The 22,400-nt window shown below is 34.6% G+C and overlaps 1 protein-coding gene across 3 annotated transcripts in view; it reads left to right on the top strand.

Moving 5' to 3' along the window:
• Positions 1-22,400, top strand: part of LRRTM4 (leucine rich repeat transmembrane neuronal 4) — a 775,339-nt gene that overhangs the window by 47,003 nt on the left and 705,936 nt on the right. Inside the window, exon 4 of one of the 3 annotated variants that reach the window (XM_009184507.4) lies at positions 17,451-21,016. The exons of the other annotated variants lie outside the window; for them this stretch is intronic. Within the exon in view, the coding sequence (XP_009182771.1) occupies positions 17,451-17,594 (144 nt within the window). The 3' untranslated portion in view covers positions 17,595-21,016. Of the gene's footprint in view, positions 1-17,450; positions 21,017-22,400 lie in introns of those variants that run through there. 3 annotated transcript variants of the gene reach the window in all.

Below are 22,400 nucleotides of genomic sequence, written 5' to 3'. Positions count from 1 at the left end.
ATTAATCAATAGGGAAATATAATAATTAATTTTCTCTTTGTGTAATGAAACCTTAAATTATAAGAAAAGAGATAATGTATAGAATGAAGTAATATAGTTATTTTATTAAATAGAAAAAGTGGGCCTTTAGACAAATTAATCAGTGATAAAATGCCATATATCTTAAATAAAAATAGGCATAGAATGTAAACAGGCAATCTGAGGGCAAAAAGAAATATAAATTGGCAATATATAAAGAAGTGCCTAAATTCACACATAAATAAAAAGCACGTAAAGTATATACTAATTACACCAAAAATTTATTACCTTCTCTTTTTTTTGCCAGATTAGTAACTATTTGTAAGTCTAGTATTGGTAAGAAAATAGGACAATGGGAATTTTTATGTATTAGTGAGGGAACATGTCAATCTTTGTAGAAGACAATATAGAAATATAAAACACTTTAAAATATGCATATTATTTAATCTAAAAAGTGTTTCTGAGTAACTCACTGAAAGGAATAATAGACCTTTACATGTGCCTTATCTGTAGAAGAAATTCTATAGAGAAAACAAATTTTATTTGAGATCACTATATATTACTTAAATAAAATACTATGTGCTTATTTAAAATACATGATATATTTATAAAAATATTTTAGACATTGTCATGATAGTAACGTGATATCTAGCAATATAAAATGAGTTATTTAAAAAATGCTGGCTATCTATCTGTATCTATCTGTACAAGGTTGAAAGTTTGAAGTATTTTTCACAAAAGGAAAAATATGCCCATAAACTTAAAATTTAAATTTATCATGAGCAATAAATTGGTTGCTTATGAATGAACTGAGTTGCAAAAACAGTACCACCTGTGCTTCTTTATAGGTGTGAATTGGAGTTGCTACCGCTGCAAAACACACTTGGTATATTAGTCAAAAAACAATTTTCTCATCTTTAACATGTTTTGGAGAAAAACATTTTCCCCTCAACATACATTTTTTATCCTGGTCACAAATTTTTCTTGATATCTGTTTATCTGATTTTCAGAAAGTCAGTTGTCTACAATGTACTCACTTCCCTCTTTCTCCCACTTTAAAGTTGCTTCACAAAGTGGAGTTTGGACATGTGGATATCTTCTAGATGAGCAAAATTTTATATTATCATTCTGTGATGCTGTCTGAAAGTCAACAATTAAGTTGTGAAAATATTAAATATATTCATATTATGAAGGCATGTGTTATTTGAACATTTCATCATATTTACCCTTTATTATTTGTAATGAGCACAATATGAAAGAATCACTGATCCCACACCCAACATAATTGAATCAGAGGTAATCACTGCTACATCTGCTGCGAACAACTAATTTTGATCCTCAATCAAAACATATTGGATTTAAAGCATTCAAATATAGGTTGATTATAAAGTACAAGGAAGAAATCTAAAGCTCAATGAAAGATTTTTAATTTTCTTTAAACAATTTGGTACCAGAATTCCTATAACATTTATTTGAATTTTGACCAGTCTATTATCTTGATTTAATTTACACAAGTGTTGGTCTCTAATCTATTATATTGATTCTATTCCAACCTTACTCTTGACATTGCTATAACCACCTCTATAGAAGTTTCTAATGAAATAGGTTTCTGTGGCTATTTTATATACAATAAATAATCTGAGAATTGGCAGTTGGGCTTAGTCAGAAAGCCATATAAATGTTTAAGTCAACAAAGGAAAAAAAAATGGGGATAGTAAAATAATCACCTATATAAATAGCGACAGCCCCAGACAGATACCTTAAAATCTACTGAATGTCTTTTGTTTTTCTCTATCAGCCGTTGTCCTCCTCTTTTGTGCTTTTTCTCTCTCATCTTCCCTCCCTCATTTCTTTTCTTTGTGTTGGACTATGCCTCCACACATGTTAACTTTTAAAGTAATTTTCTTTTGATTTCTTTTTTCTGAAAATAGAAGAAAAGCACATAAATTTTTTGAAACTCATGATTGACTTTTCCTTTACCTCTGACCCAGAAATAACAAAAAATCATATTTCTGTTTTAGTGTAATAACCAATATGAGACAATATTAAAACAAGAACAAAACTCACATCCACCTGGCTCACATTCTAAATAAGTAAAGTGACAAAGAACACTTGCTAAATTGCCAGGAATAATTGAGCAAATGGTTATTTGTAAGAACGATGTACAAGCAGGCTTGGCTTGACGGTTGCAGAGCTTAGAATTCCACCTGCCAAAGAAAATGGAGAAAATGCACAATGGAATGAAATCTCTTTTTCATTTCTTTATTAGTGTCACATACACTGGTGCCAATGAAGCTGTCAGGCAGATGTTTCGGCTTAAATACCCCTGGCAGTAACTTTATTGAAAATCAACACAAATCATGGTCAACTATCACTTCTTACTCCCCAAAGAAACAATTAAGTCAATGTGACAGCTCAGAAGGCCTCATGAGGCAAAAACTAAAGCTCAAGGTCTGTGAGTGGAAGGTGTTCTGTGTCACAGTTGTCAAGCTGCAACTGGGTCAATGGTCCTTTCTTTATTTGATTTTACTTGTGCACCAGCCCCACTCATTTCTAGAAAGAAAAAAAAAAAAAAAAAGGCTAATAGAGCTATCAGGTGAGCACTGTGCATAAAATCAATCCCATTAGCCTGAAGGAAAAGCAAAACTCTTGTGTCTGAGTGATGTTAATTTGTGTGTATGGCTTTGATTTCACATGGTTTCTTCTTATAAAAATGAGCTGATTTATCCTAAAACTGCCTCCTTAGGATTTTATTGGTAAACATTTGTTTTAAATATTAGAAAAATGATTAAGATTGCATAATGATTATTCATCATCTCAAGAATATATCATAACATTTAGCCATTTGCAAATTGCTTTTATATTCAGTATCCTCCTTGATAATCAGACAATCCAGGAAGACAGGCAGGAAGATAATGCTTATATGTATAATAATGCCCCCTAAACTGCAGGAAAAAAGTAGCCTGAGATATATTTTCTGACTCTAGTTCCTTGATCTTCAATCTACTCTAGGCTGCTTCCAGGTTTAATTTTTGCATGTATCTATTTAGCATTTTAATGTAAAAGTAAGAATAGATCTTCATATCACAATCGATTTAATAACAAGTAATACGAGATTGCTGTGAGCAAAAGATGATTAATTCAGCTTAGAATTATGTATACCTGATATTGACTTGTTTAATTCATTTATTTATTCCTTCCTTCATCTCATTCACCAGCCATATAGTTTATCCACCAGCTTCACCTGGAATGGTTGGGAACTCAAACCAGTACCTGGTTTCACACCTTAGCACTGACAGTTACCATTGTTTGATCTTGAGCAGGTGTTGACCTGCTAGATATATGTTTCTTTAATGTAGAATGCATGCAGTAGCCTCTACAACATTGAATTTTTGGGAAGGTCAATTGATATAATAATGTAGTATTACTACTCGGCACCTGCTACATTCTTGGTATAGACAAAGCCCTGCTCTTACAGAATCCCCTTCATTTTAGGGAGGACTATAATAATGAAACAAAAAAAGAACACATACAGTTGAATCTGATTCATGGTAGTTATCTTCTGTAAGTGTCCATGAACACTGAGTTAGCACATCCTATCCCATTGGTCCAAGTGTAAATACAGGGTAGGTTCCTGTGAGCTTCTCGTAACAACACTTTTGTCAATCAATCAGTATATAATTTCTTTGCATGTGTTTCTGTTTAAAGACACTTTCTTTATTATATGTTGTTGATTCACTAACTTTGAACTTACAGCCCATTGGTGCTATAACTTATTTCTGAACGAAGATCATCTAACACACATATTTTCTCTGTCAGGTACATTGCAGTCCTTTCTCACTTAGCAACACTAGACTGCACGTCAGCACTACACTTAGGGGCCATTTCAAATAGCAAAATCACCAAGAAAAAGCACAAAATTGTAAAAAGGTGGTATACAATAGACTGCGAAGAGCACACTTGTTTAAATATGAGAGCTGAAAAAAGAAGACAGAGATTTGCCTTTCTAGACTGTCAGCTGGTGCCCTGAAGGTGATGCAAATTTTTCACAGCTCAATGCAGGCTTATGAATGACCATAACAGCACCACAAGGATTAGATTTGGGGTTACAAATGCACTTCAGTAAGTAGTCGAAGTTGTAAATATAAAATTTATACATAATTAGATAAACTGTATATGTGTGTGCATCTGTAAAACATACCTGGTGGCAAAAAGCATCATTGAGGAAAATAAATCAGGATAAAGGAGGTAGAGAATCTTGTTGCTGGTGATGGTGAATGTGTGTTATATATCTAAAGTAGTCAGCGCAGACCACTGTAATAAGCTGGCATTTGAACAAAGACCTCCAAAAAGTTAGAGAAGGTATCAAGTGGATTTCCAGGCAAAGAACATCAAGGGGAAATGATTTGAGACAATATCATAATGGGTTTATTTGAGGATTAGCAAGGAGACCACATGGCTAAAGTGGAGGAGATGGGGCCAGAGAGGTTGCCAGAGGACAGACCATGTGAGGCATTAAAAAAGTAATGGCCAATAAGTCAAGTGAGGAAGGGTGTGAGAGTTGAGTGACATAATCAATAAGTTATTTGGGCTTTGTAAAGAATAGATGGAAGAGTGCTAAAGATTAAAGTATACATTTAGGAGGCTATTGTGATTCCAGAGTTTATTATAATAGTTTGGCTGAGAGATGATATTTTGAGCCAGGATGGTTAGTAGTCAGTCAATCTTGGAATTTATTTGGAAAATAGAGTTGATAGCATTTGCTGATGGTGTATAAGGTATAGGAATAAATGAGTCCATAGTAACTGTATGATGACTATCTGAGCAGCAAGAAGAACAGAATTGTTTTCAATGAAGAGGGGCTGTATACAGAGTAACTAAAGAGGAAAGAACAATCAATAATCTGGTTTTGTGTATGTCAAGTTTTTAGGTGCACACTTAAAATGCAAGTGGAAATGTCAAGACTGTGGAGGTCATTGCATCTGAAGTTTAGGGAAAAGGCCTGAACTAGATATAGATACATAGATATATAGACATCAGAAGTCAGCAACATATGGAGGATGTTTAAAGCCAAGACACTAGAGAGAATCACCAAACAAGAAGCACTGAGAGAGAAGAGGTCCTAATAGTGAGTCCTGCAAATTAAATTACTAGATGACTTGTGGTCTTAAGTCTTTATACTTACTTTATTGGTATTAATTGAGTCCCACAAAATTTCCTATGATTTTTGAAAAAACTGGCATGCTTCTGCTGTATCCTAATCCATATAATCTAAATGGAAAGGCAATGTTGTCTATTTAAAAAACATTGGGTTTTGTTTTAGAGACTGCAGAGAGTAGTTTTGTGTTCTCTCACTACAAAAGCAAAATCTAAAGACAAACGTTATAATGAAAAACTCAGATGAAGCATTAATTCTGATCGGAATTCACCCTGTGGTACCAGGGTACATTTTTGCAGGCTGTCAACAATCAAGATTGTGATTGTACCTAAACTTTCTCATAGTACCTGATGTAACATCCTTGGACCTAATGCTTACTTAACTGATTCACCTTTCTGCTTAGTGTTTCTCATTGTAGCAAATGAATGCCTTCTTGTAGTTCAGTATTTTAGTTGTTCTAAAAATACACTCTTATGTCTTCCTTTTCAAAAGTATTTTATGCTTTCAAACACTTGCTTTGTGTTATTTGGTCTCTGTTTTATGTAATTTTCAACGTATTTGGCATCAACTTGGTGTGCCTTCCAAAATTCTTATGTCCATCCATCTGCCTGTCCATATGCCAACAACTAGGATATATGGCTCTTAATCCTTAGCTCTTAAGGGAAAAGCAAGACTATTTGGAATCAAATATTCTACCTTGTCATATGATATGTAATCCTGAACAACAGGCACAGCTTACTTGCCTAGTATTGTGCATTTTTGAAATGGTTTTCCTCACAGCCCAAATATATGCCCCTGCTTTTCGATATCAGTCCTAACAAACTATGCCTTATAGAGCTAATACAAATCCTGAGTGACTTTCACTTCTTATCCTCTCTGACCCAACCATGCCTTTCAAAGCAGTTTATAATATTAACTTTCCAGAAATGTAAATTCATGGTGATTAACTGCACTTTTATAAATAAGAAGTCTTTGTTTAAATTAACTACCATATTAAACTCATCATCGCTTAAAAATGGAGACAATTAGATCTGCCTTATCTGCCCTTAAGAGTTGTATAAAAATGTCATCAAGAGTATAAAGTACTATAGAAGAAGAAGGTTTCCCTTGAATATGTATAAATTATAATACCAAGCATAATTATAGCAATATATGTATTCATATATATGTTTTAAATATATATGCTATACAGATATAAAAAAATTCAATCGTCTTCCCTTTCCAGAGTGAGATTGATATCTTTAGTTTGCCACAATTCATCATCTCACTTTCTTAAAATTTTTTTATATATTCATCAAAATTAGGGCCTTTATTCTGGAATCAGATGGAAATGAAATAAAGTCTTTGGCTTTCTCATTTGCATAATTGCAAAATTTTGATTTATGTGTTAACCTGGCACTAATTCCCATCTATTTCTTGGCAGTGTCTTTACTGTTAGCAGCAAGCTTATTTTTTTCAGTACATTAGCTCTCTATTACTAAATTTCAGTTCAAATTCTTTGTAGGATTTTTTTCCTGCCCCCTAACACATTCTCTCTTTCTCCATCAAATAGGCTTCTGTTTTAGTAGTTTGTTAGTGGCCTTCTGTGAAATAAAGACGCTTCTGTGTGGGCTGCGGTTGCCCACTGCCCCTGCTTTCAGAGGCAAACCCTTGCTGCTTCCTTTGCCCAGACATACTCTGCAGTTATTAGAGATCACCACTGCAGTCTGACTACTTTCCCCAAATGTAAATGCTTAAGCAGAAATAAGCTAACCTCTTTCCCTCTTGCATTCATTTCCTCAATGTCTTTTATCCTTCCTTTAAAGAAACTAGCTGAAGTTGGGTATTAAAGCACAGTTTCCGTACTTCTTGACTGAGGCTCCATCTGCACCAATGGGGCATCGTTCGGCCATGCCTAAGGGAAGAGCTGGAATCATTTTCAATTTCAGTACAAATGTAGCAAAAACAGACATCATATTAGGTTATTCTAAGACATTAAGATCTCAGAATGGGTGCATTTAGCAGATGTTTTCTGTCATGTCTGCAGTGACTGAAGGTGGGGTCTTTTGCTGCTCAAATGTGAGAAAGGAAAAAGGATCCATTTGGAACTTAGGGATATGGCCTGTGTGGGGGTAGACTTCACATCATGAGAGTTTGGCCAGGACATTGGCACCAGGAGGAGAGCAGGGAGAGAGCCAGGGTAGTATGTGATGCCCTCTAGATTCCTCCAATCAGAATGTTTGTCCCCAAAGCTGGAGTAAGAGCACTAGCATGGCCCCAGAGTGCTCTGTACCAAGGCCTGTGCTGGCATTCACCATGCTGCATGAGGATTGCCCCTTGACGTGTCTGTCTGCTCTATTAGCTTCAAAGCACAATGGGGACTTGGTGCCCAGATACTTCAGTATTTGAAGATTTCCAATACTTGAAGAATAAATAGGAGAATACTTCAAAAACACTGGAAGCAAACCTTGAATTTATAGCATGCTATAACACAATGATCATTTTGCCCATTCTTGTCTTCTTCTAGACAAGAAATGTGTATGATGTGCTATAAAATTCTCAATAAATAATGGTTCTTAGTTCACATGCTGCCCCAAACATAACATACTACCATACTTATATTGAAAAATAAATATTTGTCACATGAGGACACAAATGGAAAAATGAAAAAAAATTATCAGTGATACCTAAACATAAAAATAATTAATGTGGTTTTGATGAAGAAGTCATTCTCTGCTACTTTCTTATCCTTTGGTTTCTATTCTTTTGAGAAGAAGTGATGGGAGGGTATAAAATACATACCATATCATCGTCACTGGCAGGATATTCCATGATGGATATTTATAACAGCATGAAAACTTTGGAGAAAAAAAAATCTAATGAAATAAACAATACAAAAATAAATAGAAATCCATGTGGCATGACTTTTTTACCCCTTAGCTGACATAGAGAACTATATAAGTACCTCTTTTTGTAACTCAGAAGTAAACAGTACTGGGAGAAAACAGACAAATCAATAAATAACCTTTATTTATATTTTTTAATTTTTTTTTTCAGTGTTGATACTCAATGTTTTTTTTAGCACACAAAAATGTGTTTCTTCTCTTAAGGTCTTGTCATTTTCCCTACCATCCAAACTTAAGATCACTCTGTCACACATTTCACATATTTTTCTTATAAATGTATAATTTTTAAAACAAAATATAATTTTAAATTGTGTCCAAAGCTACTGTTACATTATATATGAACTCAATCTCAGTCTAACTAATAAACTGCTGTGTTTGGGCCTATTTTTATGTTAACATGTATTATTCTTAGCATACGCTTAAAAGATTAGTCCTACTATCTTGATGTTTAAGAATACAAGTGTTCAAGGTTACATGTACACATGTGCACTCATAAATGTGTAAGTGAATATGTGTACTGTTGGGCCATCTGAAGTGGAATTTCATCCAAGCATCTAGACTGTAAAAAAAGTGACTAGATGGCTTTAGTCATCCTTGATAGTCACTGGTGAATAAGAATCCAGGGCAGCAACTGCATGGCTTTTGTCCTTTCTGAGTCCTACATGATAGAGATGTCATGTGTGGAACTGTCCATGGATGGGGCTGAGTCTTGCTGTCACTCGTCACATTGGGCATTCCAAACCGATAATCCATGAGTAAATAAAGGAACACTGTGCTGATTACCAGGGCCAAGTGGGAGGGCAAAAAAAGAAGAGTCAGAGCTGTGGATGAGACACATCTTTTAACCACACATATTCAACTTCTTCTCCCTAACCAAAATAATCAAAGTGATTACAACAACAACAACAAAACAGCCTGTTTTATTTAAAAAAAGTTAGCATGTAAAATTTAATTATTTAATTTCAGTGCCAATACTGAGTTTATCAAACAGAAAACAAAAGTTGCCATAGTTTGAGGCCAGGCACGGTGGCTCACGTTTGCAATCCCAGAACTTGGGAGGCCGAGGCAGGCGGATCACTTGAGGTCAGGAGTTTGAGACCAGCCTGGCCAACATGGTGAAACCTTGTCTCTACTTAAGATACAAAAATTAGCTGGGTGTGGTGGCGGGCGTCTGTAGTCCCAGCTACTTGGGAGGCTGAGGCAGGAGAATCAATTTAACCCAGGAGGTGGAGGTTGCAGTAAGCTGATATCATGCCACTGCATTCCAGCCTTGGCAGCAGTCTTGCTCTGTGTCAAAAAAAAAAAAAAAAGTTGCTATAGTTTGAAAATTTTTATCATAGCACCAAGTATTTTATTGGAGACAGATTCTTTCAGAAACAAATAATTGGAATTTTGTTGGGTTGGCATCTTATATACCTGAATTTGTCCATTTTTGACAAAGAAAAACAGTGTATAAGAAGCATCACTTAAACGTTAATAATATAAAATGAAGAGATGTCTTAAAAATGGACTAGTAGATGGATGAAATTGTTCATTAAATGACTCTAGTGGACTGCATCAGCTACCTTCACTTCCTTGAATTAAGGCATCTCTCTCAGAACATTAACCTCACGTTTGAGACTGCAAAACTTGAAAGACTTATACTCAGCTGCCAGATATTCTCATTATTTTATTTTTCTTGCTTAGTGGTAGCCACGATCGATTTAATTCGGACTCCCCTGAAGTAATTAATTTAGGGTCTTTTAGAAATCAGAATTCTGCAGAAACAGAGTTCTTTTCACCTCCATCCAATTAAATTCACAAGCCTTTACTGTCCCCATATGCCCCCTTCTGATAAGCTTTGTTCAGAATTGAAACTCTGCTGAGAACTGATCTGAATTTAATTCTATTGTTTCTAAGAAATGTATCCCATAGTTAAAGACTTGTTGTTTCTCTCTAAAACAAAGATTTTCTCCTTACATAAAAGGAGTCACGGCTGCTTAGGGCCAGAGTTAGACAAGTATTATGCTCTATGAATGGATTATAATCGCTAAGCAAAACAGAAGTGCAAAGGGAAAAAAGTCCATATTGCATTTGAGAAGCCTGCTGCTTTTATCATTACCTAGTTGCCAGCTCCCTGTATGTATTTTTCTGTAATAGGAATTTAATCAGTAAAGAGGCCAGGAACACAATATCCATGCAAACCAAAGAAATGTTGCTCAAACCAATAAATAAATCCAAACAGAAACCATAACTTTGTAACCATTGTATTCTGGAAGAAAATGCTTTCCAGGACCACTGATAGGTAAAACCTTTGGCAGAAACATGTGTTTCTTATTTATATAAGTATTAGTTTGAAGCAAGTTTGAGTGGGTAGGAGAATCTTAGGTTCCTCTCTGTATTATAGAATTGTTGGAAATTTTCCTTGACCCCCACCCCTCCCCGTACCATTTTCACACGGGAGAATAGCAACCATAGAGCAACCTCCCTTACGGACTAAAGAAGATCTCTTCTGATGTTTGCTTTTAAATGCAGATATCCTTGGGAGAGGGACTAGAACACATTATTAACAGCTGTGATGTTATAAATTCACTTTTCTCCCTACAGCAAAAATGAACAACAGTGGGGAAACGTTGTGTCAAATTAAAACCCCACAAGTATAATCCACCTTTATTTCACACTGTCTTCTCAGATACATATTATGTTCACTTTGTGAATGAATGAAATTTCAGTTCACATGGTTAACTAACGAGCTAAAGGAAATACTTCATTCATTCATAAGTCAAGCATTTGTTGAACACTTACTATTTTTTCAGTTGTGATTTTAATAGATAGATACTATATATTATATGAATACCAGACATCAATCCTAAAGTTCGTGAAGATTGTATGTTGCCGGAGGCAGAAAGACCATTTAAAAAAACTAAATTGCAGTGTGGGACTTTGAGCCTCTGAGACTATGAAAATGATGTATTCCATAATTTTTGTTCTCCAACATGCTTTATCTCTAGGTAAAGAATGGTTAGATTCAATTCGACCCTAAAATATTAATGGTTTTGTGTAGTATATGTCTTTATGTTATTTGTTTATTGGAACAGAATATTTTAAAAGAGCTGTTTTCAATCATTAGTTTATATAACACACACCTGGTTAGCTTGTCAAACAATGCTGGTTTTTATTGCCCAACCCAGAGGTTCTGGTTTTGTCATCCTTTGTAGAGGGTTATTTTATTAAGTGTCTCATATGATTCTGATGCAGAGGGTTCATTGGCTACATTTTGATAGGCAATCTCATCAAGGAATTGATAGTTAATATTACTTATCCAACATGATATCAGACCTCACCACGAGAGTTCTGAAGAACAAAAAGTTCCTAAGACCAGTTCATAACTGAGAGCTGCTTGTTCCATCCATGTGAATCTGTAGCCCTTGAAATGTGCACAGTCCAAATTAAGATGGGCTGAACATGTAAAAAATGCACTAGATTTTGAAGACTTAGTTTGAAAAAAAAAAGAAATAGCTCATTAATAATTTTGATATCAATTACATGCTGAAATAACATGTTAGAAATATTAGATTAAATTAAATATATACATTACTTTTACTTTTTGTATTTTAATGTGACTATTAAAAATGTAAAATTATATGTGTGATTCACATTAGCTTTCTATTAGACAGTACTGTCGCAAGCCAAATATGAGTCCTTATTTATTTATTTAAAAATCTATAGAAAGTGATTTCATTGTTAACCTAAACTTGCATTCCAGGGTCATGTTACTGTGGCACAGATGGTCTTGCTGATTCTTCACTGTTCTTACCTCATGTGATAACTGTAACTGGCATGTGCGCTCTTCCCTTCCTAGGTTCTGCATCAGCCTGCATCCAGGTCATTTTCCTTGTCTGTCCTTCAAAATTAGAATTTATCTCAATTACCTGATGGTCCTACTAGTCCATCAGGCCCAGTCGCAATTTCATCTTCTGTAAGAAACATTCACCATTTACCAGTAGTATTTATTGTATAACTTTGTATTCATCGATTCATCAATTTACTCAAAAAATTGCTGACTATCTACTATTTACTAATAAGCATGGAAGGAGCTGTTGTATAATTGTGCACTGGTAATATTTCTTAACATTCTATACTGTATACTGCCACCCCCCATGTGGTGTACAGAGGAAGTGTACAATTCCCAACTATGCTAACACTATTCAATATATCACTATAGCTGCTGTTGCAGTGCAACGATGATAAAATAAGTACATCACTTTCATTATTCATATTCTACTTGTAAAAAGAGGGTTGAACTAGGAGGAATGTAGCAAGGTCTGTGAATGAGAAAAACACAATCTCAGCATCACTTTTAGAAGTGTAAAATATATAATGGCCTATTATTTATAGAAAAGATGGTTGCTATTCTCCAGTGGGCTTTTTGGAGGATAATTACAATTATAAAAATGCACTTAGAAACTATAAATATGTTCCATAGAGTCGTGTTGCAATGTGAGTATCTGCGAGCTATTTTGAATTGAATAATTATGAACATGTGGGAAATTTTGATTTATTGATTAAAAAGAATATTTATGTGGAGGTATAATATTTGAGATTTTCAATGTACAGCATATTCATGAAAATACCTTGACATTAAAAGAAAGGGTTTTGTTATTTACAATCATGTGCCACATAACAATGCTTTCATCAATGATGGGCCACATATACAGCTGTGGTCCCGTAAGATTATAATATTGTAATTTTAGGTACACAAATGCTTACCATTGTGTTAAAATTGCCTTTGGTGTTTAGTACAGTAACATACGTGCAGTTTTGTAGCCTTGAAGCAATAGGCTATACCATACAGCCTAGGTGTGCAGTAGGTTATATTATCTAGGTTTGTGTAAGTCACTCTATTATGTTCACACAATGACAAAATCACTTAATAATATATTTCTCAGAATGCATTTCCACTGGTAATCAAGGCATACTACATTTACTAAATTGATATAATCAAATAGTTAATCTGGCATTAATAATTCTCCCTAGCTCTTTAGTCATTTCTTCTGTGTAACTTTCATAATATTTGACCCCCACCCCCCTACACACACACAGACACACACATGCACACTGTTCTAGAATGCTTCCTTAAAATAAGGAGGTTGCCCTACTCTCAAAATCTTAAAAGCCATATGTGCATTGATTTCTGCACAGGTAGGCAATTTGTGATTTTATTTTTCCTTATGCTGATTGCTAATTAGGGCGGATGCAAGACCTACTTTGTTTCCATTTAAAAGCCTTTGCTTGGGAGTATTTCATCATCTGTGAATCCAGCAACAGCATGAATATCAAAAAGAGAGCTGTTGGTAGTTCTTCCTGCCACCTGTTTTTATTTTTTATTTTTTTTTTCCTGGTGAGCCAGTGGTGAATTTCCATATGTTAGGACATTTGCTTTTAAGGTTTCCTTATTTCATAACAGGAGGTTTATTAACTGATTGGTGATAGCCAGAAGTGAGATTAGGGCCTGGGTCAGGAAGTGTGAAGAGAATGCTGGTCTCCAAGTAATCCTTGTTGTTATTTTTTACTGAGCTTGTTCAAATTCCTATTAGAGAGAAATGCTAAGCCACAGTAATTCCTATGTGATGGAAGACTATCCATATATCTGGACTAATTGCCTTTTGTTAGCAACAATAATAATTCCCTTGAAAGATCTGGTTATATTTTGATAATGGCTAATTCTTTCTGTCAGATATTTCACCATCTACTGGAAATGAAATCGTGAATACTTCAGAGTTCACATCATGGCTTTCTCAATACTGTGAAAAAGACAACAGGCAAACTGACCGTTACAATAGGGCATAGTAAGAGTTTTGTATGGAATATTGTGGGAACAAAGTATATGAGGCATTTAAGTCAGACTTTCTGAAGAAAGTGTCAATTCTGCTGCTAGTTTAAATGAGTAGATAACTAGGATAAAAAAAAAAGACTCTTCAGTTGTTCTCAGTTTGCATTCACAGAGGAGTGAATTCCAGATACCATTTTATTTCAATGCTCAAGTGTTATGGACTGACTAATGTTAATGAATACACACAGAAAGAGCAAAACAACCAGTTTTTGCTAAAAGAAAGCAGACAACGCCAACAATAGGAGAAAGAAATAGCAGTTCAGTCAGCCTTTTGAGACAATTGATTGAAAATTCTTTCTGTTGGTTGCTCCGTGTAATTCAGTATTCCCAGGGCAAGAGAACAAAATCAGCCAGAGCAGGGCATGCTCAGAAAAAGTCTATAATGTTCCCAAATCCTCAGAACGAATTGAATTAACTGTGAAGAAGTTGCTTAAGTCCACAGCAAAAGAGGAGCATGTATGTAATTTTCTTCTTTCTGAAAAAAAGCTTGATATTTGTTATTTTGAAAATCTCAAAAATAGTCATTATTGAAAATATGCTATTCCTTCTGATTACAGTTTTGTGTTATATTTCTATTTTATTGCATAGAAGTAATTAGAGGTAGGGAATGGGTATTTTAACATTTCAGTCCATATGGCACTGGAAGTTTGTAATCTCTTCCATGGCAGGAAGATGTGTGTATCCAGTGAGAAATCCAAGATATTTAACCAGCACTCAAATGAGCAAAACCAGGGAAATTCAAATATTGGGGCTGCTGGCAAGTACTGAGTTTGAATAAATTTCTCTGCAGTTGAGGGTATGTACAATGACCAGAAAGCAAAATCCATAGTAGCGATGGCTATCTGCAGGAGATTCATAATCTGTCCCCATATATTTTCATGTTTTATAAAATAAATATATATTTGAGTCAGAGGAAAAGACTTCAAAGTCAGCAGATAGAACTCTCTTTCTCTTTCTTTCTCTCTCTCTCTCACTGTGTGTGTAAATGTATGTATATAAAAATATACTGACATTTACTGACATTTTAAAGAATTTTAAAGAAAATTTAAGTACAGCAAAAAGTCAATTTAAAATGATTGCCTCTAGGTTTAAATTTTCTGTTAATTACTTATTGTATAATTTTCAAGATCTTTAAAATGTAGTCTATATTTTATTTCTAATGGGGGTAAATATTAGTTTTAAAAAAGTCAGGCTTGGGGCAAGGGACATGGGTTGCAATTCCTAGTGTCACACCAGATGACTAACATGCAACTGCCTTATTCGAAGTTACTGCTCAGCTGGGGTGAGGGCAATGCAAACTTTTTATGTGGCTTTTATACTGGTCCTTACCTTTTGTTTTAAAACTTAGTAACAGAGAACCAGTACCTCTAAGAAATGCAAAATGCATTGTCTAACTAGCAAATCAAACACTTAAAATATTATCATTTTCCAAGCAGCATATATTTAAGACAATGCATCATTTCAAAAAATGTACTTCATAATCAATTAATTTATTGTATGTGAATAATTATTTTCGTCAATGAACCACAAAGATCATCATTTTAAGTTCATTTTTTATGGTTGTCAGGACTTACTAAAATGACCTCAGAAAATAAACTACCTGGGGAAGTTTCTTTATTCTTGCCTGGGCCAAATGAACATGCAAATATTATTTATTTTCTTCCTCTTCAGACCAGTAGCTATAATGACTTCTCTCTTACTGCTAACAGAAAGCTCATAGTAGTGAAGTAACTTAACCAAAGTTATATGGCCAAGAAGTGTGCAAATTCAGCCTTGTCTTAGTCTGGCAGTCATACTCCTTCCACATAATAAAATGCAGTTAATATGTTTAAAAATAAATCAAAAAGAATTACATTTGTGTCTGGTATGAGAAGCAGCCTAGGTTACTTGAATACATGGGGGATATTCAGGGAGTCAGAACACTAAGCATATTAAACACATACAAAAATGTATATTGATCAGCAGCTATCCAGTTATTTAGGCATTCTTTCAGTTTCACATGTGTTTTCTTGTATTCCTCTGGGTATCCGTGGTGAATGCAGACATGGAATTCTTTCAATTAATTCACTCAAGTGGAAAGAGAAACGTAGTAATTTGAAGATTATCATTTTTATCATGATCATAGAATAGATTGGGATTTGATGAAATGGCATTGTAATAAGAAGCATGTGTCTAAACATAGTAAGAGGCAGAAGCTCATTGCTAAAAGGCATGATTAGCTCATGAGCATTCAAAACTTCATCAGCATAAATGATTATTCAAAAGCCCCAGTTTGATGGTAAGGTGTTTGTTTGTCTGTACGTTTGCTTTATTGGGGAGATATTTATTTATTTATTTATTTTTTTGCTAAAACCAGTTTATACACTAAAAGTATGAAGCTTATAATGTGAGTCATGAAAAAAATAACTCATTTCTCTGTCTCCTATTTTACTGAAATTTATTTCGTAGGGGCTTCACCTGGGTTTGACATTAAATATGTTTAACATAAACTGTTTATATAAGTGTCATGAATTTCATGATATGATGTATTGTAAGGGAGCAACATTTTATAGTACTTACTCTATAGTGGGATCTGTGCAGAGATATCATCAAAAGTCAACTCCTAATTTTTAGAAAAAAAACTAAATTTGTATTTTATTAAGGACTTTTACAATAAGGTTCATGAGAGGACCTACACCCTTCATTGCTGTATATGTCTATGTATATCTATTTATTTAAACACAGAAAATAATTCTTATTTTAATGTGTTGAGTGTCAGGTACACCTGAAATAATCAACTTACCTGACATTCAAAAAAATAAAATAAAATGATGCTTCAATTTTACTGCCCCTGAAGTGATCCATAGCTTAATAGCACAATAACAAAAGTTAAGTAAAAACCTGGCACATTTCTCCCAGGAATGAGGTGAAGATAAAGTCAAATTTTTGAGAAGATAAATAATAGTACCTTCAGGCATTTTATAGAGTGGAGCTTTTAATTTTACTGTTTTTTATTGTTATTATTTTGGACAAAAATGAAGGCCGGAACTTTTTGGATAAATATAAATAACAGATTGTGATATATTTCAGGTTTTTTAAAGTAAGACTTTCCATACAGTTAGTATAAACATTTTAAAAATCCACAGAGAAGACAATATGGTATCAGAAGCAGAGAAAGAAACAAAGGGCATGATTTCACAAACCTGTGGGTATGTATGGTACTGCAACATCGGTTGCATGTGTATGTAATATGGCAATCAGAGCTCACATATTTAAACTTTCTGCCTCATTTTTGAATTTCCACTGAAATGACAGAAATAATACGATGACAATCCCTAACAATATTAAAATCTAGGATGCCACTCAAATTTGGAAAATATTGACAAATTTCTACAGAATAAACTGTAACAATGGACATGATGAAATGACAGTTAGCCATCCACTGAACCTTTGCAAGGAAGGAATAAACCTGCCTAGATACAAGGCGTGGAAACTGTACTATAAAATCTCACTAACATACTTTATTTTGCACCAGCAGAAGCCGGAGCCAAGGGCAGTTGATGGAAAGTGCAAATGGATTTCATTATTCCCCCAGATTTATACCAAACACTGGAGTCAATTCCATGGGACAACCTGCCACAGTGCTGCTTCCCAGGTTACATTGGCAAGTATGGCTTTTTAAATAAAACAAGGCAGTGCTACAACTGGCTCCAAATGAAGAGAGTGGTGCCAGCTCTAAAGAGTGCCACTGACCCAGCTAATGCCTGCTGCTCTGAGAAATACAAAAAGAAACGACTTGGCAGAAAGGTGAAACGCTATGTCTCTGCTCTTTCTGGCTATAGCTCCCTTGTTACTCCATGCTGGCAAGTGAAACTAGAGGAACTCTAAAACTTGTTATTTATTCTTTTGTCTGATCCTGAAATATTTGAACAGAGATTAACATCTAATCTGATAGATCCCACCTCAAATCCCAAACCTGAAAAATAATTATTGACTGTCTGTACTCCGAGGGATAAAAAAATATTGGACATATGCAAGAACTAGGTTTTTGAAAAAGGAAGAATCAATCTACGGATTGAAACCAGTGCTCCCTGTGAGCGATTTGGCAGTACCCTCACCTGGATAATTTTAACTGCCATCCAATTTGGGCTCCCTGCCTCTAGCCTGACTTCCTTTCTCTAAATCCATTGTCTGTGCTGAAGTCAGAGTGAACTCTCTAAAATAAAACTGTGGCAGCAGGGCAGGGTGATCGAGGAAGGCATCTCTTACCAAGTGACCTTTGAGCTGAGGCATGATGATGAGAAGGTGCCAGGTGATGATATTTGGAAGGCTGTTCTAAAGAAAGGAACCAAAAAGGTCAAGGCATTAATTTAGGAGTAAGGTAGGCATGATGGAGGGACAGAACCAAATTGTATAGTTGCAGTGCAGAGGGAAGACAGAAGAGGAGAAAGGTATAAGAGGACATCAGAGATTTATAAAGTGAACAATAGGAAGATTACATTATGTTTTATAGTACCAGATACAGCATTACATTTTCTTTTTTGTAAATGGCAGTGGAAAACTATTGGAATGTTTTCAAGTAGGATAGATATATGATGTAATTTGTCTATGAAAATATTATTCTGACTGTTGCATGGAAAATAAATGAAGGCAGGAATGTTGATGTGAAAGTTCTCTTGTAGCCCAGCTAAGAAGTGAAGGCAATGGGGTTAGAGTTGTAGATAGAGAATTAAATTATGTACAGATATATACGAGGTCTTGAGGAGTATTTAGGTACACCTGTTTGGAGATGGAGGCAATGAGGGAAAGAAAGCAATCAAGAATGACTTTAAGCCTATCCAACTCTCATTTACTGAGAGATAAAAATCTGAGATAAAAACAGATTTTGTGGTGAGAGGGGGAAATAAAGTGTACTGACATGGCTTTGTTAAGTTTAAGATGCCATTATAACTCTGGGGAATGATTAGGATTGGGGACATGATTTTAAAATTAATGAGCCTATAAATAGTATTTTTAAAAATCACTGAGAAAAAATCACCAAGAGAAGAGAAGCAAAGTCTTGTCAAAGAATTCCACCTGGTGATATAGCTATATATGTATAGATATATAACTATATCTATAGATAAAACTATATATCACAGTTCCAGGTGAAATATATATATATATAAAGGGGTCAAATATATTGGAAAAAGTTACTGATAACCAATCTTGAGTACTGTTCTCTCATATTTTGATTTTGAAATAGACATTGAGGTACTTTTACAAATTAGTATAAAAATCACATTTTATATATATGTATAACAATTGAAATGTGTTATATATTATTTATGTTTATTTTATATATACAGAATGTATTCAAAGAAATGTAGGGTTGCAAGATGAGGGAAAATGAAGGATGGTGTTACAGAAAATTAGAGAAGGAAGTATTTCAGTAGAAGGCTGTAAATAACTGTGATAAATGTTGAGAATGACAGAATAAGATAAGGTCAGGCTACATACCATGGATATGGCAAGAAGAGGTGATTGGTGACCTCCTAAGAATGCTTTCAAGAGTAGAGAGGTGAGAGATGTTCTGAAAGACAGCTGAAAAGCAAGCTATTGGAGATGTAAGGCACAAGGTCAAGAGAGATTTTAATGTGAGATAAACTACATTAAAACATTGGTAGATGGGAGTAATACAATGAAGAGAGAATGAGGATGTTGGAGAGAATGAGGATAAATTCAAGAGTGAGGTCAATGACTGAGTCAAAAGGAATAGAAACTGTATTTCAAAGGGACAGGCAGGCTTCAGTTATAAGCATGTACAGTTGGCCTACTTTAGTTTGAGAATGCAAATTATTTGTGGAAAGAAGTCAGTAGAAATATTTGATAAAAGGAAAATAAAACCAATTCTTTTTTTAATCATTTTTCTATGAAATATTAGAAAACATCATTAGTTGAATATACGACTTGGGGGAAAATAGTAAAACTTTCAGAGAATTTTTAGGGCAGCATAGTAAATAGTAAACAGTAGACTGCATCAGGAATTTATGGATTAAATGAGTGTCCATTTGAAATTTATGATCACAAGCATAAACTGAATTTAGTCAGTAGGGATTTGTGATTTTCTGTAGCAATGTCTCACTGATTGGGTAAAATTCCTTTTGGAATTTTGATTAAAGAGCTCAAGGTAGGTGACATGGAGGGATTTATGCATGTTGACATGAGTGCACACTAGTTACAGAAAGTCTACATCAATCTAGAAAAGAAGTGGAATCACGAAACAGGTAATGAATAAGGAAAAATGGATAAAAACCAGAGGATTACTGGCAAAGGAGTTTAGGAGAGAGGCCATAAAAGTTAGTATTCTGGAATGGTGGAGAGTGATATTGGGAGAGTGGGCTGTTCCAAATGAAGATTTTATCGGAAGAGCAACTTTTATTGGAAGATATGGCTATGCATGTAGAAGGCTAATGTGAAGTGATAAAAAAGGAATTTGGGGTGTAGGGGATCTAGGAACTAAGAGGCAGGGTGTTGGACAGATGAAGGATGAGGACAGAACACGGAGCCATGTAGTAAATAAATGAGAGAGAGTGACCAGTAGCATAGAGGTAATGGTGAGAGAGGTGCAGGAGGAGGGAGAGAAGAGAAGAGGTTTGACAAGAATAGGAAAAGAGGGTATGAAAATAAAATGGAGAGTGAGAGGTATATGTGCCCCTCCTTAGGCTGGAAGTATGTGGTGCGTTGGAGGCAAGCTTATTTTAAAGAACACTGCAAGGAAAACCCTGTCATATGGAGCCACTTGGATTTCAGGTGGATCAACTAGGGTTACCATGGCAAAAAGGGGTCAAATATATTGGAAAAAATTACTGATAACTGATCTTGAGTACTGTTCTCTCATATTTTGATTTTGAAATAGACATCGAGGTACTTTTACAAATTAGTATAAAAATCACAATATTTGAAAAATATTTTGAAAATAATACGATAGTCTCTATGGTCTCTATATTCAAGCTTGCATGAAATTTCAGGACATTCATTTAAAAATGTGGCATTTATTTATTTATTTATTTATTTATTTAGAGACAGAGTCTCGCTCTGTCACCCAGGGTGGAGTGCAGTGGTGCTATCTCAGCTCACTGCAACCTCTGCCTCTCAGGGTCTCAGGGCCAAGAGATTCTCCTGTCTCAGCCTCCTGAATAGCTGAGATTACAGGTGTGTGCCACCACACCTGGCTAATTTTTATGGTTTTCGTAGAGACTTGAGTTTCACCATGTTGGCCAGGGTGGTCTCAAATGCCTAACATTCAGTAATCTGCCTGCCTGCCTCAGCCTCCCTAAGTGCTGAGATTACAGGCGACAGCCACCGCACTTGGCCAAAAAAAAAAAAAAAAAGGCAGAGGGCTTTTAGATTAAAAAGAAAGAAGAAAACTCATATTCATCAACACATATTTATTGGGCATCATTTATATGTTAAATATTTACCTACATGCCAATGATACATTATTGAGTAAAGTTACTAAATGAACTAGTTCGTCTATACTTTCTCAAGTTAAATGACTAGCAAGATATAAAACCAAAAAACAAATGAAAAAAAACTTTTTCTTTCTGTGACATTTACTGGATTATGTCCATAGTACTCTGAACAGTAGCGGTTCATTGCTTGTCAATATCCACCAAGAATGTACACGGCAGCCAGTGGGGATTTACGCTAAACCTGAGTCTGTTGAGTTCATTTGTAAATCTGTTTCTATATTATGGTTGTTTTGTATTGTTGTAATTCAATTAAATATGAAATAAACTTTGAGAAGTGTTTATTCGATGAAAACTAACTTGAATGCTATAAAAAATGCAGTAAAGAAAAGTCACTAACAATCATTGCTATGTAGCATTAGGTGTGACTGTCACAACTTTAAATGATTGGGTAAAAGTACTGAAAAAGCAGATTCTTCTCTCAGACTCCCTGGCTAGGGTGCAGAAGTTCTTGTTCCTCTTTTAGGAATTAAAATACAGGTGTTCATTAAAGAATAAGCAAAACTACATTTACAGGTTTATGTTAAAATTAAAAAAAAATATTATTTACATTTCTTTATGAATTTCTGCTTTAATAGACATTATAGAATAATTGACCAATTACAAGTTCCAGTATCCTATTACAATCAAACAAATATATAATTCTAAACTATAATAGGGGCTTTAAAAGAAAGTGTCTGGTGTTATGAGAGGAAGTAGTAAGGTGAGAGGTGGAATCTGTTGTGTGGGGTATTCAAAGAAACTTCGAATTGACATCTGAGAGGTAAGCAGATGCTAACTAGGTGAACCAGAAAAAAAAATTGCTCTAGAAAATAGAAATATTACAAAAATTTGGCCAGTATAACAGAAAATTTGGGGTAAGAAAACAAAACAAGGAAAAACAAAAAATTAAATACTATTATGAAAGTATAAAGGCTATGAAAATAAATGTGAATGGATTAAACAATTTATAGTAAGATAGTTTTACAATGTGCTTT

Source organism: Papio anubis, chromosome 14 (genome assembly GCF_008728515.1).
Source record: "Papio anubis isolate 15944 chromosome 14, Panubis1.0, whole genome shotgun sequence".
Taxonomy (NCBI): Eukaryota; Metazoa; Chordata; class Mammalia; order Primates; family Cercopithecidae; genus Papio; species Papio anubis.
Note: the sequence above shows the minus strand (reverse complement) of the source record. Positions and strands in the feature narration are given on the sequence as shown.